The following is a 14,191-nucleotide window of genomic DNA, read 5'->3' as shown; positions in this document are numbered from 1 at the left end:
ATGTATTGTGTATAGTTTTTTATCTGTGTTTTACTCCACACAGAACTCTTATTAAGATTGAGAATAACATTATGAATTTTGTTCTTAAAGAGTTTGAAAGTAGAAGGCCAGATATCATTAAGTAGAAGTTTAAAATATTAATGCATATAATCTGTGGGAAAGGGTAAAATTAGTCTTTTAAGACTATTTCAAAGCATGCTAGGATTCATTTACAGGATGTGATATACATGATTAATTGATACCCAAGCAAATAATAATCAGTTTAATCACATTATGATGTTATGCATTTGTAAAGCAAACTGACATACTTTAGATAATCTTTTGAAAATGTAAAGAAATCTAGAGCAACATGAAAAGAGGTAAATTTGAAAAAGTGGTTGTTGTATATGTTGTAAGGGCATTGCATTTATACATCTCATTTGTCTTCCAAACTCTTATCAGGCAATGCTGATGTCCTCAGTCATTATTATAGTTCCACAAAATAGAGTAAGAAAGTCATTAGAGGAAAATTATATTAATAGAAGTAGGAAAGTGACCCTTCCAATAGCACATGTCTGTTTTTCCTCTGTCAGTCGTTTGAGTATCTAAAATTAATCCTTTGCTAAGATGCCGTATATTTTTTGAAGAATACCTAAATACTTTTTAGGTCATGATGAATTTTAAAATACTTCTCTGTGGGTCAAATGTATATTTAGAATGGCTGATAAGAACTAATTATTAACTACCACTAGAATGACTCTCTCAGAAGTCTGCTTTATATCAGTAAATACAGAAATTCATTAAAGGATGACTTCATTTTTAATTCCACTTTGAATTTGTATTCATGTATAATAAAGTAAAATTCCTGATGCCAAGAAAAATAAAAGGAAGGTTGAGCTATAGAAACTTATAAATTAAGACTTAAAGCTAAAAAAAAAAAAAAAAAAAAAAAAGCGTTTAATTGGCATTCTGACATTGTATCTGCATCGCTTGGCTGCATGGCCTAGGAACTTCATCATGCACTTTGGATGTCTGTGTTTAGAAACAATCAGGAAGATCTTTTTCTTTTCTAAAAATAGATATATACAAACGGCACCATCTTACCTCTGTGAGAAATAGTATTAGGTAAGCCTTCAAAAACCTTGTTTTCAAAATAAGATTCATTGTATAATACCGTTAGAGCCTTCTTTCTGGGAAGCACCTTTACAATCCAGATGACCGTGATTGTATTGGCTGTCTTAGGTATCTAACAATTGATGTTGGCTGGATTGTGCTTTGTGGTCACAGTAAAATGTCTGAAGTTATATTTGAGAAACATATTCTAATGTCTAAAGATAATTCTTCATTACACAAAGGCGGGAACATCCAGATTGCTTAAGGCCGTTGTCGTGAAGTTTACACTGACATAACCTTGTACACTACATAGATGTAAATGAAATTCTATATGGGAATGTACTTTGTAATTTATAAAGCACTTTAAAAAATTTTAAGGGCCATAATGACAAATGAAATACCATCTTCTAATCTGCCCTCATATCAGATCTATTGCTATTCCTTCTATGCTTATTTTCCCATTCCGATACCCAGAAGCAAGTTTTTCCACCACACTGTGCCTGCTGCTGATAACATTCTCTTGCCTAGCGATTACTGTTTATTCTTTAAGCATTAATTGACCACCCATTGTGTACTTTTATGTACTGAGTATTGCCTTGTGCACTATGGGGAAATACAAAAGACGTCTTTAAATACAAACATAATCTTTGCCCTCAAATGGTTTGTACTTTGGCAGGAATTCCTTCATTCAGTAAACATTAATGTGCCAAGGCATTATTCTGGGCTATGAAATTCCAAAGACAAACAAGATATGGTCTCTGCCCTCAAGAAGCTCAGTATAACTAAGGAGACCAAACAAATACAATAGGGAAAAACTTTACAAAGGAAAGTTCAAGTACATTTCAATTGACATAAGAATTATGCCCAAGGGAATTCCCCAGCGGTCCAGTGGTTAAGACTCTGCGCTTCTACTACAAGGGGTACAGGTACGATCCCTAGTCAGGGAAATAAGATCCTCCCGCATGCCGCGCATAACAGCCAAAATAAATAAGTAAAAATAAAGAAAAAACAATTTTTTAAAAACAATTATGCCCAAGTAATAAACTTGCCACTTAACAATGTACTAGAAATGACTGGTTGCATCCACCTTCAAATGGGCTCCTAAGCATCTCATTTCTGCCCTGCCCCCACTCCTCTTTCCTTGGCTCCAGGCTCTAACCAGGCTGTCTGGGTGATGGTACCACTATTGTCTGTCCCATCTCCACTTGTCTGTCACTTTATCTCTAATCAGCAGCATCAAACGTGTTGTGCACCCCCCTCCCAATTATTTTTTCCCTACGTCTTTAGACTTACAGCTGAATTTCTCAGCCTTTTACTCCAAGCTATGCAAGTTGTCACTAACTTCGTTTTCCCCACCTTCTTCCTTTCCCACCACATGTCCGGCCATCTCAAGAAGCTCTCTTCTCCCTTTTCTCTTATTTCCTGGGCTCATTCCTTTTCATCCTATTCTTTTTCTAGTCATTCTTGTTTGTGAATCAGAAGATGATCTTAACCACTTCTGCTTAGCAATTGTGTTCAAAATTGCTCTTGGGTCTCTAGCTGCATCTTCCTAATTCTCCAGTTAAACCTGTATTTTGTCAAGAATCAGTATTACATTTTTTAAATTTCTTACTCCATTTTAAGAAGTTGTTTGACCAACCTATGCCCTTTTTGTGCATTATATTCTTGCCTTGTTGATGAAATCTACTGCAGACACTGCACACAAACAAAGCTACAGTTAAACGCAGCATACACACAGTTCATTGCCACCCACCATCATAACCTGCTCTGGGCTGGTGTTTGGAACCACTGTCTTAGCTGTTCCTCAGATACCAATACTGAGTATATCTTTAGCTATATCTTCATCATGTCACCCAGGGACCGTGGACAGCACAATTTCCTTAAGACTCCTCCTTGAGCAACTTTTGTTGTTTTCACAACATTTTGCAGAGATGACCTCAGATTTTTTAAAGATGTTCTGTCATTTCATGATTTTCAAATATACCCAGTGAGCTAGATAGGAACAGGTTTCAGAGATCTGATACTAGCTCAGTTTTGTGTGTTGATGTATCCTTTTAATCTGCCTCTCAATGTTCTCATATACACCACCACCACTGCCCCCTAAAAAAGTTTAATGCTGAGCCACCATGCTATGAAAAGATTGCATGGAAAACAGAAACACCATGAAGTGTTTTATACGTATTTAAATACTACTGTAATGTTGCTTTCAAACTTCAAATATTTTTAAATCAACACTTTGAGTCAGGAATCAATTTGAAGGTAGCCAAACTTTCAGAATTGCAAATTAAGAAATGATATCACTTTGGGGCTTCCCTGGTGGCGCAGTGGTTGCGCGTCCGCCTGCCGATGCAGGGGAACCGGGTTCGCGCCCCGGTCTGGGAGGATCCCACATGCCGCGGAGCGGCTGGGCCCGTGAGCCATGGCCGCTGGGCCTGCGCGCCCGGAGCCTGTGCCCCGCAACGGAAATGATATCACTTCGATGTGGAGTTTTAAAAAATGATACAAATGAACTTATCTACAAAACAAAAATAGAGTCACAGATGTGGAAAACAAACTTATAGTTACCTGTGGTAAGGGGCAGGGGATAAATTGGGAGATTGGGATTGACATATACACACTACTATATATAAAAGAGACAACTAATAAGGACCTACTGTATCACACAGGGAACTCTATTCAATACTCTGTAATGGCCCATATGGGGAAAGAACCTAAAAAAGAGTAGATATATGTACATGTATAACTGATACACTTTGCTATACACCTGAAACTAACACAACATTGTAAATCAACTATACTACAATAAAACTTTTTTTAAAAAATTAAAAAAGAAATGACACATGGCAAAAGTGCAGCAGAGTCTGGGAGCACCCCAGTTTAGTCAGAGATATGATGCTCCTCTCAGGGCACCTCACGTACTTAAGGCTAGGAGTGTGACTATTACGCAAGGATGGACAGGGCTCGTTTCATATATCTGTTTGAATATGTAAAAGTATGCAGCTTCCAAATACATGCTCAAATACCCCTATACAGGTATGTTAGATGATTTTTTATTCCAAGATTGCCAGTTTCTCCATTATGTATGAAATGACAAATCTGCCTTCACCAAAGACTTCTAGATTTGGGGTAAATCTTATAGTGTTTTTATAAATTTGCCCTTTTTTGAGCTAAGTAAGCATTATCATTCCTACTTTCAAGACACAGTTGATTAATAACTTTATTCATGAGTTGTAGCTTAGTTACCTATAGCTTAGTTAATTACATTTCAATTTTACTTAATTTTTTTTTCCAGGAAATCAGGTTATCCATGTTCATTTCAAAGTCCAGTTACTTTATACTTGGGAAACTAACATTTTCAGAGAAAAAAAATTTTTCCAAAAAAAAAAAAAAAAATAGAATCCTCTTTATGCCATTAAGCTGTGGTTCCCCAGCCCTTGGGGTTCGCTGGCAAATGGAGCTCCTACGGACTTCAGAGGATCCCTGTTCTCAGATCCTCCCTGTGGGGTGCACAGCAGGACAAGATACAAGCTCTATTTCTACCAGCTCATCTACCTGTCTCTGCTTTACAGTTTAACCATATTTTTAAAAAGCACGTATTCTTCTGGGGATAACCCATTCATGACATTTTCGTGTTTATTGCCTAACTTGGTTTTAGTTAAGTCAAAATCCTCAGAGCAATTTTGTTTAAAAATTCTAAAAACTTATTCAAAAACAAAATATAAAATGGCAACGGCTCAGGAAAAAACTCTAAAACCTGGCTTACATTTGAAATAACAAGTAAAAGTTTTTAACCTTGAAGTTTATTTTTTCAAGAATCCCTTAGTCACAGTTGCAATCCTGTGTGAGCATGCTTTATACGCCACTGCCATTCTGTATTCCCTGTCGACGTGGAGTATCAGATGACCTCACGTGGCTAAAATCGCACAGCAAAAACAAGACTAGCGAACTTAAATAGAATATAAAGCAGTATACTGTTAACTTTGTGTTTGATTAGATTGCTAATATCAGCCATTTTATCTTAAATGTTTCAAATAAATCTGCTCAAACAAATGATAGGAAAGGGTTCTAAATCACTCCACCTCTGAGCCTCCTTTTCCTGTACAAGTACATACTGAATTCTCAAGTCCTGAGGTATTTCTTTCTCTTGTTCTTAACTATCGTTAACCATTTTCCTTTTTTCCTTATGGTTCATATAAAAATAATGGTTAAAGTCGTGTTACTATGTAAACCACATGTAGAATTAAAGGGAACTATTTATCAAAACAGCGACCTTTCGAGTTTGATTAGTAAAATCACCGAAGGAAGTTATTGTTCCATCCCGCCTGATCAGTGGGTAGACTGCACTCTTCTTCATGCCCCTCCTGGGAATGTTTCTTAAACTCTCCAGAAGTCTAGGAACTCTATGAACTGAGAGTGGGAAATGGAATAAATGATTCTGAGACTAAGACAAAGAGTTACAGTGAATTATTTGGGGTTTTCTGTTTTTTAATTTTCATTTGGGAAAGCATCAGTACTTGTCAAGGTGCAAAGAATGAACAGAATCCACGGTAGAGGTCTGAGATTGGAATTATAAGCCTGCTTTGTCCTTAGAGATGATGGTATAGATTCCATGTTTGAAACAGTACCATGTAAAAGGGAAATTAAAATCTTCAAAATGCTTTGTTTTCTAAATCTTGTTTACAGAATTCTCCCAATAATATGAGCCTGAGTAATCAGCCGGGCACTCCTAGGGATGATGGCGAAATGGGGGGAAATTTCTTAAATCCTTTTCAGAGTGAGAGTGTAAGTATTCCCTTGACTACGTTACTGTATCCAGATTTTATTTCTGAAGCTCTTCTTTAGAATAAATGCATAAAGCCATTATTACAACTGTTTATCTAGAGTTCAATAGGTTGATCTTTTAAAAGTTAGAAAACTAAGTGGAATTTCTTTGAAAGTATTAAAAAATAAACTTTCTACTCCGATTCTATGTACACAGTTACAAGGACAAAAACTTTAATACTAATTTTACTTTAGAAAACATCCACCATAAAGGAACGTACTAGAAACAGGTTGCATATGTGATCGTTTTTATAAATTTTTCACATTACTAAAATGTCTTTGATCACTGCAAAACCAGGTTTGTTCTCAGTGCTGTCCTGAAAGCTCTGAAAATTGTCTCTAAGATGTCTTTACATTATGCACTAGACTTTCTTGTATGTTAATGAGTTATTTACGTTTAACCCGAACTCCACGTCGTTTTCTGTGTGACTGTAGTGTTAAGCAAAGGCAATATCATTTCATGTCCCCATAGAAGTAGATAGGAGCAAATGGAGAAGCAAAAAAATTCATTCCTTCATTTAACAGTCACTGAGCACTGACTACAGGCCAAAGCAATGTGCTAGGCACTGGAAAGACCAAAAGGACAGCGTGGTATCTTTTCTCAAGGACTTATTGCATTATACAATAATTTATTAACTAATATTTCACATAAGAAGCATCTATAGAATTTTAAAAATACAATTTCCTAGAACCCTCCCTGGACCCAGCAAATCAGAATTTCCAGGAGTGGGGCCAGGCATCCTCCCATGTGAAAAAGCTTCGTCAGTGATGCTGATGCACATTCTCTGCTAAGAACTCCTGCACTGGAATAAAGGAGTTCAGAACCCAAACTAGTTTCATGTTCACAGAATCAGTGCCTTCAATACATGTACTGCCATCATTAAAATAATGGAGGATCTACCAAACTATAAACAGAATCAGAAGAGAAAATTACCTTCATTTTGCCCAGACCTTTACCAGAGGTGATGCCATCAGAATTTGAAGCGGTGGCTAGTAACATACCTACTTTTGCGCAGAATGGCTGCTTCCCAAAATGGAACCCAAGATTGAGTGTTCTGTGGTTTCCTTTACTTCTTGGTGTTGACCTAGCACCTCGGCATGGGACAAGACTTCCCTTGTTTTTAGACTTTAATTTCTGTTAAAACTAGAAATAATATGATGATCTTTAGTTTATCTGTTTTATTTGCAGGATATTTATGATTAGTGAGAACCAAGAAGGTATACATAAAAACTTATATTTAAAGAAATCAAAAGATTAGCCTGTCAATGATGAGGAAATAGAAAAATGTGAGGAACTATATAGTTTTTTATAATGCTTAGGATTATGGGATTTCTTAGAGCCCGGTTCTTTCACTAGTTTGCTTCAAGACTATGGACAAATTAGTTAATTTTAATTAATTAATGTTCACTTTATCTAATTAGAGACAATAATTTCATATTATGCTAATTCTTCCAGTAATGGTATCATTCAGTGAGGTATATGATAATTAATTCAGTTCAATTCAACATGTATTGAGCCTGCACTATGCAAAGCACTAGGTTAAGGACAAAATATTCTGAAACAACCATAACACATCCCTAACCTCAAAGAATGCAATCTGAGGGGAAGAACATGTTTACACAACTAATTAAACCATATGTCAGATTAATAAGTGCTACAATAGATATAAACCAGGTGTTTTAAGAGCACCAAGGAAAGTATTAATTTTGTATTGGGAAAGAAAACTTCTTTAAAAAGGTTCCACGTGACTTTAACTTTAGGGGCAGCGACGACAGGAACTCTCCCCCCCTTCCTTCCCAGATTTGTTGTGGGCGACTGCCGCCTTGTTTGCCAGAGAGGGGAGCTGCTTCAGAGTTGGCATCAGAAAGCTCTTCACGGGGATCAGAGAATCAGAACAGGACTTAAAAAACTACTTTGTGCAGAATAAACACCAGCCTCATCCTTTAACCCCAAGTGGATTATGCACATGCTGGATAGCAGATCCCTCTGGGAATATGTGCGTAGCATAAAGAGCCACTGGAGTAGGGCTTCCCCCACCCCTGACTCCTGACCCAGCCTCACTACCCTTGAAGCCAGGAAGCAGGTAAAACGCCAGACTGCTGTGCAGAGTTAGCAGAAAACAGAAGCTCCCTCCTGTCTCCCCCCTCCCTCACTCCTGTCCCCACTACAAAAGTCCCCAAAAGAGAAATACTTGGATGGTGGTTGAGAAGCTGCACCACCACCTGGAGGGTAGTGCAGCCTTGGAAGCGGGTCCACACTGGCTGCGCTGTTCTGTCTGCCGGGTGAGGGGTCTACATGCTATGAGTGACACCCTGGTTATCTGTGGCTTCCTGTATCACATCCACACATTTTTGTTTGCACCTTTTTAAAAGATCAAGAAACGAGAGCAGAGAGGAAGAAGACAAAAGAGATTCATTGCTGACAAATGTAGTAAGGCCTTAAAGAAGTAAATAGACTAGGTATCTCCACTAAGTTAGCTTTACTATCATCAAGGAAAACCAGGAGGTCCAAGAGGGAGGGGATATATGTATACATACAGTTGATTCACTTCACTGTACAGCGGAAACTAACACAACATTGTAAAGCAATTATACTCCAATTAAAAATAAATAATTTTTAAAAAGAAAACATTTCCAGTGACTAAACATGCAAACTGAATTCTAGTGGTTTTTAATACACATAAGTCTGAAAAGCACAGATTTTTTAACAGTCTGCCTTTTGAGGGTTTGTCAGTCTTTACCTTGAAGTTTAACCACATAAGAGGCCTGGGAAGAGAGCAAACATCTATTGACTGATTATCATGTACAGACACTATCCCAGTCACCTTACACATACTACTTAATGTAATCAATATAGAAACAGAAATGTCCAACCCAAAGGCAGAAACCTTGCAGTGCCAACACACTTTACACAAGAAAATAGGAATCAAAAAATGTTTCAACATTCAGACTCTTTTGAGGGTGGATCAAAAAAAAAAGCCTTTATTTCAACAAACAAAGATGCCCCCTAGTGTTCAAACTCTATAAAATGTTTGGCTTTAAAAACAATACAAAAAGGCTTAATTCAAAGAATAGTGCTTCGTGCCTCTCAAGTAAAGAAAGCAGTTAGTCTTATTTCTTGAATTAATTTAGCAGAATATTTTGACCATAGCATTGAACTATAATCAACTGAGCAAACATGCTATTAAAATCATGGTGTCAAATAGAAATTATAAACAAGGTGGTAAATCATTTCTTATTACCCTTACTGCCTTTTTTCATTTTCTTCTATTGTAAAGAAATCACATATGCCCCAATTTTTTTTTTACATAGTCACATACACACTAGATTTATTTCACTTTAGTTCAGCTCAGATACCTGTAGTATTATCTCTTATTAAGAAAATAAAATATTATATAGATGCTTAGAAATAGAAATGTAAGATCTGAAGTGTTCTTGAAGTGTATGAAGAGAAATGTAAGATCTGAAGTGTTCTTGAAGTGTGTGAACAGAAATGTATGCACATTGTTCGAAGATTTAATGGATATTTCTGATGGAGTCCATGGTACATGAACTGGGTATAATAAATTCTCTAGCTCATGTTTTACATGCTAAACCAAACACTGATGCAGTCAACAGCATTGTAAGGCCATTTTATCATTTGATCGAGGAGAACCAGACTCACAGAATAGTTTTGAATGCTGTGATATCAGGGGATCCTGATATCACAGCATTCTGACACAAACACTAGAATATGTCATGGCATATTGATGCAGCAGTACAACAGAAACATTGCAGTGTGGCCTCAGGACAATACACCATGAATATTTTATGTCTCTAAATATGATACCCCATTTAACACTTGCTCTTCTACTTCTAGAAAACTGTAAGCCACTTCTACTTGAATAGTAATCAATAGCAAAATTCCTTTTTGCTGGCACATTCTGTGAGTTTCCCTAGAAAGTTTGCAACTTCCCTCAATCTTACTTAGTTGAAGCAGTTTCAATAAAGGCAGCAGCAGATGAGCAATTTACAGCCTTAGCAGTGCAAATAGCCCATTGCCTATGAAGACAGTCACACACAAATACAATCTATTTTACTGTACCAAATACACTTAGGGCATCATTTTACAGTTACTGGTACTATTCAAAATTTAAATTTCATTAGATGCTTGCTAATTTTTGAGCTGTATTGCTTGGAGATGGTACTTCCATCCTTTCTGACTGAATCTGGCCCTGACTTTCTTGTTGTACCCTATTTTCCACTCAGTTTCCTCCCCGAATAAGCCTAACTCTCTTAACTTCCCAATGAATCTGTAACAAATTCTCATTTTACTGTAAGATTTGCTTAAGACATTTGAAATAACACAGGTTAAAAATCCTAACAATTGCCAGTGTTAAGAAATGGGAGCAACCAATAACCATGCTTGGTAGCAGAGAATGTGCATATATACTTGTCTCTATATATGCATACTTTTAATGGTGTATAATTAGAATGAAGGCTATAATATATTCTTAACTATATTCCCTAATGTTACATTACATTTGAATGAACTGGAATAATCCTTGTGAAAAAAGGATTCAGGGATTTTTAAAATCTGATTATTCAGGATGTGCATTAAATGAGATGGTCTCTAGAATTAATTATGACTTATCCAGAAAATTTTTTTCTGACATATCCTTTGAAGTCCTTTTTAAAAAAGGAGACTTTAAGAAAGCTTTAAAGTCTTTCACTGTTTTTAGATTGGCACAATATACCCATTAAAATCTTTGTCTTTAAAATAATGGTTGATGATCTAGCTGCGCTATTTAAAATTAAATACAGTTAAATTTTCAGTTCCTAAATTACACTAGCTACGTTTTAAGAGCTCAGCAGCCATGTGTGGGCGCTATGCTGAACAGCATGGAATAGAACATATCCATCATCACAGAAGGTTCTACTGGGCAGTACTGATTGGCTCACCGATCCTTACTATAAATAACAGTAGCCATAGAAAGCATAGGTTAAATTTCCTATGCCCATTTTGCCATATTCTTGTTTTCTACTTTTAATAAAACCTTGTTTTATTAAAACAAGGTTTTATCTTCTTGTTTAGTCTTGCCCCTAAAAGTCAAATGCCAAAATATGATTATTTTGTCACAGGTTGTGGATAGGTCATGGCAGTGTGCTGTCATTATCTGTAGTGGAGATTTGCATGGTATCTCCTGATGAGATAGGGGTAGATCCCCTCCCAGCTCAGGGACGGGGTGGGCTCCACTTCACTGATCCTTCTCAATGATTGTTTGGGGGTTGGGGGTTTTGTTTAGCTTTGCTTTTTCGTTGCCACTATCAAGCATAAAGAGGGAGTTTTTCTATCAAACTGAATCCCCTTTTGCTTCTCTGGTGGTCTCCCCTTTATATCACCCTACTCACTGTAATCCAATGTGGAAGGTCAGTAACATATATAAATTAGCTTTCCTATACTGAGGAAATTTGAGGCTATTAAGGGATTAACAAGTAGATTTTTCCTTGATTTGACCTGTGTTTAAAGGATTAACAATCCTCCCCCTAAGGTCCAGTGACCCGTTTTCAGGCCTAGTCATCTGCTTTTACTCAGGATCAATGTGGGTTTTTTGGTTTGAGCACTAGATCAAACTCTAATGACCTCCAGTCCAGACTTCTGCCAGCTGAGCCACTGTCACCCTGCGCTCTTCCCTGGGAAATCCTGCTTTCTCCATATTAACAAATCCATCCCTATCTAGTACACACCTTATACTTCGTTTCTAGTTCCTGCACGACCTCCACTCATTTGGAATTCACTTCTTTCTGTTCTGTCTGTTCCTTTTTTAGAAGGTTCATGTTCCCCTTCCCAGGACCATCACTGTTCCTGGTTAAGCCCCTGCAGCCTGGGACCAAACCCCCTCACTTTATCTGCCTCTTTCCACGAGGCGCAATCATTATTAGCGCATTAAAAGGAATTCCCTTTTGCCCTGGTCCTCACAGGTTCTTATAAAGCATTTAAAATATTCAAGAGGTCATATTAAATATGGAAACCGTTACCACTTGGAAATAGATGCTCCTCCTCCCCATCACAGGTGATCTATAATGTGCTGTCCAGGATGGTGGCCACCAGCTACATGGGGATATTTAAATAAGTTAAAGTTAAATAACATTAAAATTTTAGTTCCTCAGTGGCACTGGCCACACTTCATGGGCTCAATTTGCCACATGTGACTAGTGGCTTTCGTACTGGACACCACAGGTTGTGGAACGTGTCCATCGTTGAAGTAAGTTCTGTTGGGCAGAGCTGCCCTAGAACTTTTCTGTCACAGTCTATTCCTCAAGCATATGAGGGTAGATTGGCATCATTGTCAAAATAATTGCTGTCATTTGTTAAGACCACTTTTCCAAATTTCTGAAAGTCTCACCTTTTACCAATGGTCAGCCTCAAACTGACAAGTAACATGTAACAAGAATGCCCCTACTCCCACCCAGAAATGCCTGTGGATTGAGATAGGAGTCACAGCTTCAAGGAAGAAGTTTATATGCTAAAGTATAAATCAGACTCTTGAAGTACTTTCTAAATGCTTTAATAAGGATTTCTTACAGCCAGCTGGGAGTTATACTATTACTCCAGCATTTACTGAGCACTTTCCGTGTATTCAATAAATACATAGTTTTAAGGGTTTTATACTCAGTCCTCCCAAAACCCGTTTAAGATTGATACTATCATGAAGCTGATTTTACAGTGAGGAAACAAGCACAGAGAGGTTAGTAACCTTCCAAGTTTACACAGCTAACGAAGACTATCCTATCCCTCACACGTATTTGATTATTATGAATCAACCTTGGACTAGATTTACCCAAATTGTTCCAAGGGCCTATGAAACATGAATCTGGCTAGAAGGAGAAAGCTGAGGGACTAGGTACTTATCAAACCCCTAAGCTCAGAGAGAGAATTAGACTGCTTGCTTTCCAGAGGAAATATTTAACAGTTCAGGACAGTCAATTCTATATAATTTTACTCTTTTTATGCTTTATTTTTATGCTGTCTTTAAAGCTTGTGCATAAAAGACATTAAAATTCACAGTTACTATTGTTTACCAAGGGGAATGTTAGTGGCCTGTAGAAGAATTGTTGTTAAAATATGGATTCTTCTCTCCTTCTAGTACTCCCCTAGCATGACAATGAGTGTGTGATCCATTACCAAGTCTCCTCATGGAAACCACAGTGAGTCAGCCCTTCACAGAACTACTACGGAAGAAAATTATTCATCACAGTGTACAGTTAAACAAAGGAATCTCAGTCACACCAAACCAACCTTTTTATTTCCTGCTCTCTCCCCTATTTTGTGAAGAAAGCGGGTCCAAACGTGATTCGAACAACTGTACAGAGCGGCATATTAGAATTGCCCTCAATGGAACTGCAAATGATTATCTGTGTATGTATATGTGTGGGAAAGAGAATGTATTGTATGTGTGTATGTTATACGGACACATGCACACACATACATTGACCCACAGGACATTGTAAAATACTATCACATGACATCTTAAGTAGAAATAAGTAGGGACTTTTATTCCATCCTTTTTTTCACGTTTACATTTTAATTATTAAAAGTTGCTCCTGCCCCTCCCTGATCTATTTTGTGCTGTGTATATCACTGCTTTATATAAGTTATTTTTTAAGGTGAACTCAGATGTTATGGTTTTGTAAATGTCTGCAATCATGGATAGGAATAAAATCGCTTATTTGAGAGCTTTCATTAAATTGCGTGTGATGCAAGTTATCCTGTGAATCACAAAGCGTACTGTCTCAGAAAAGAAGTGTGTCTTCCTCTTTATGTCAAATCAAACAACTTCTCAGTAACCTTCAGTGAGTATTTTTGTACTTTTTATGTAGGAAAAATATTACTTCACATCAACAGAAGCTTAACTGGGGCCTAACACAGTATATTTCTGCAATAACTGCTCTAGATGGAATTCTTGATTTGTCTTAGATGATACAGAAAATCACTAATTAGCCGCGATTGCTTAGACCATAGCAATAAAGTGACAGGGGTCATCATATTTTTAGCAACATATTTCCTCTTTAATATGATAAAGCCCAGAAGTGATAACACAGCTGTTTGCTTGAATATGTCACTTGTCACCAGGAATGCTAGAGCTAAATTTTTAATAACATACTAACGTGAAATGTACCTTATTTTTATTCAGCCTTGTGAACATCTCCACATAGACACTGCAAAGGAGGTACATTCAAATGATTGAGACTTTCAGCACAAGGTGGAGGGAGTTTTTAATCACACGCCAGGAGCTCT

The 14,191-nt window shown here is 37.2% G+C and overlaps 1 protein-coding gene across 6 annotated transcripts in view; it reads left to right on the top strand.

Annotated features, from left to right (window-relative positions):
- The window catches only part of SSBP2 (single stranded DNA binding protein 2), a 300,702-nt gene extending 287,061 nt beyond the window's left edge, over positions 1-13,641 (top strand). For 3 of the 6 annotated variants that reach the window (XM_024119897.1, XM_024119912.3, XM_055086647.1), the window contains 2 exons: positions 5,776-5,874; positions 13,041-13,641. In XM_024119897.1, the coding sequence (XP_023975665.1) occupies positions 5,776-5,874; positions 13,041-13,070 (129 nt within the window). In that variant the 3' untranslated portion in view covers positions 13,071-13,641. Of the gene's footprint in view, positions 1-5,775; positions 5,875-13,040 lie in introns of those variants that run through there. The other 3 variants (XM_055086646.1, XM_028493040.2, XM_055086645.1) reach the window with 2 other exon arrangements.
- The last annotated feature ends 550 nt before the right edge of the window (positions 13,642-14,191 follow it).

This window comes from Physeter macrocephalus, chromosome 8 (genome assembly GCF_002837175.3).
Source record: "Physeter macrocephalus isolate SW-GA chromosome 8, ASM283717v5, whole genome shotgun sequence".
In the NCBI taxonomy this organism is placed as follows: Eukaryota; Metazoa; Chordata; class Mammalia; order Artiodactyla; family Physeteridae; genus Physeter; species Physeter macrocephalus.
The sequence above is the reverse complement of the archived record's forward strand: the minus strand, read 5'-3'. Positions and strand labels throughout refer to the sequence as shown.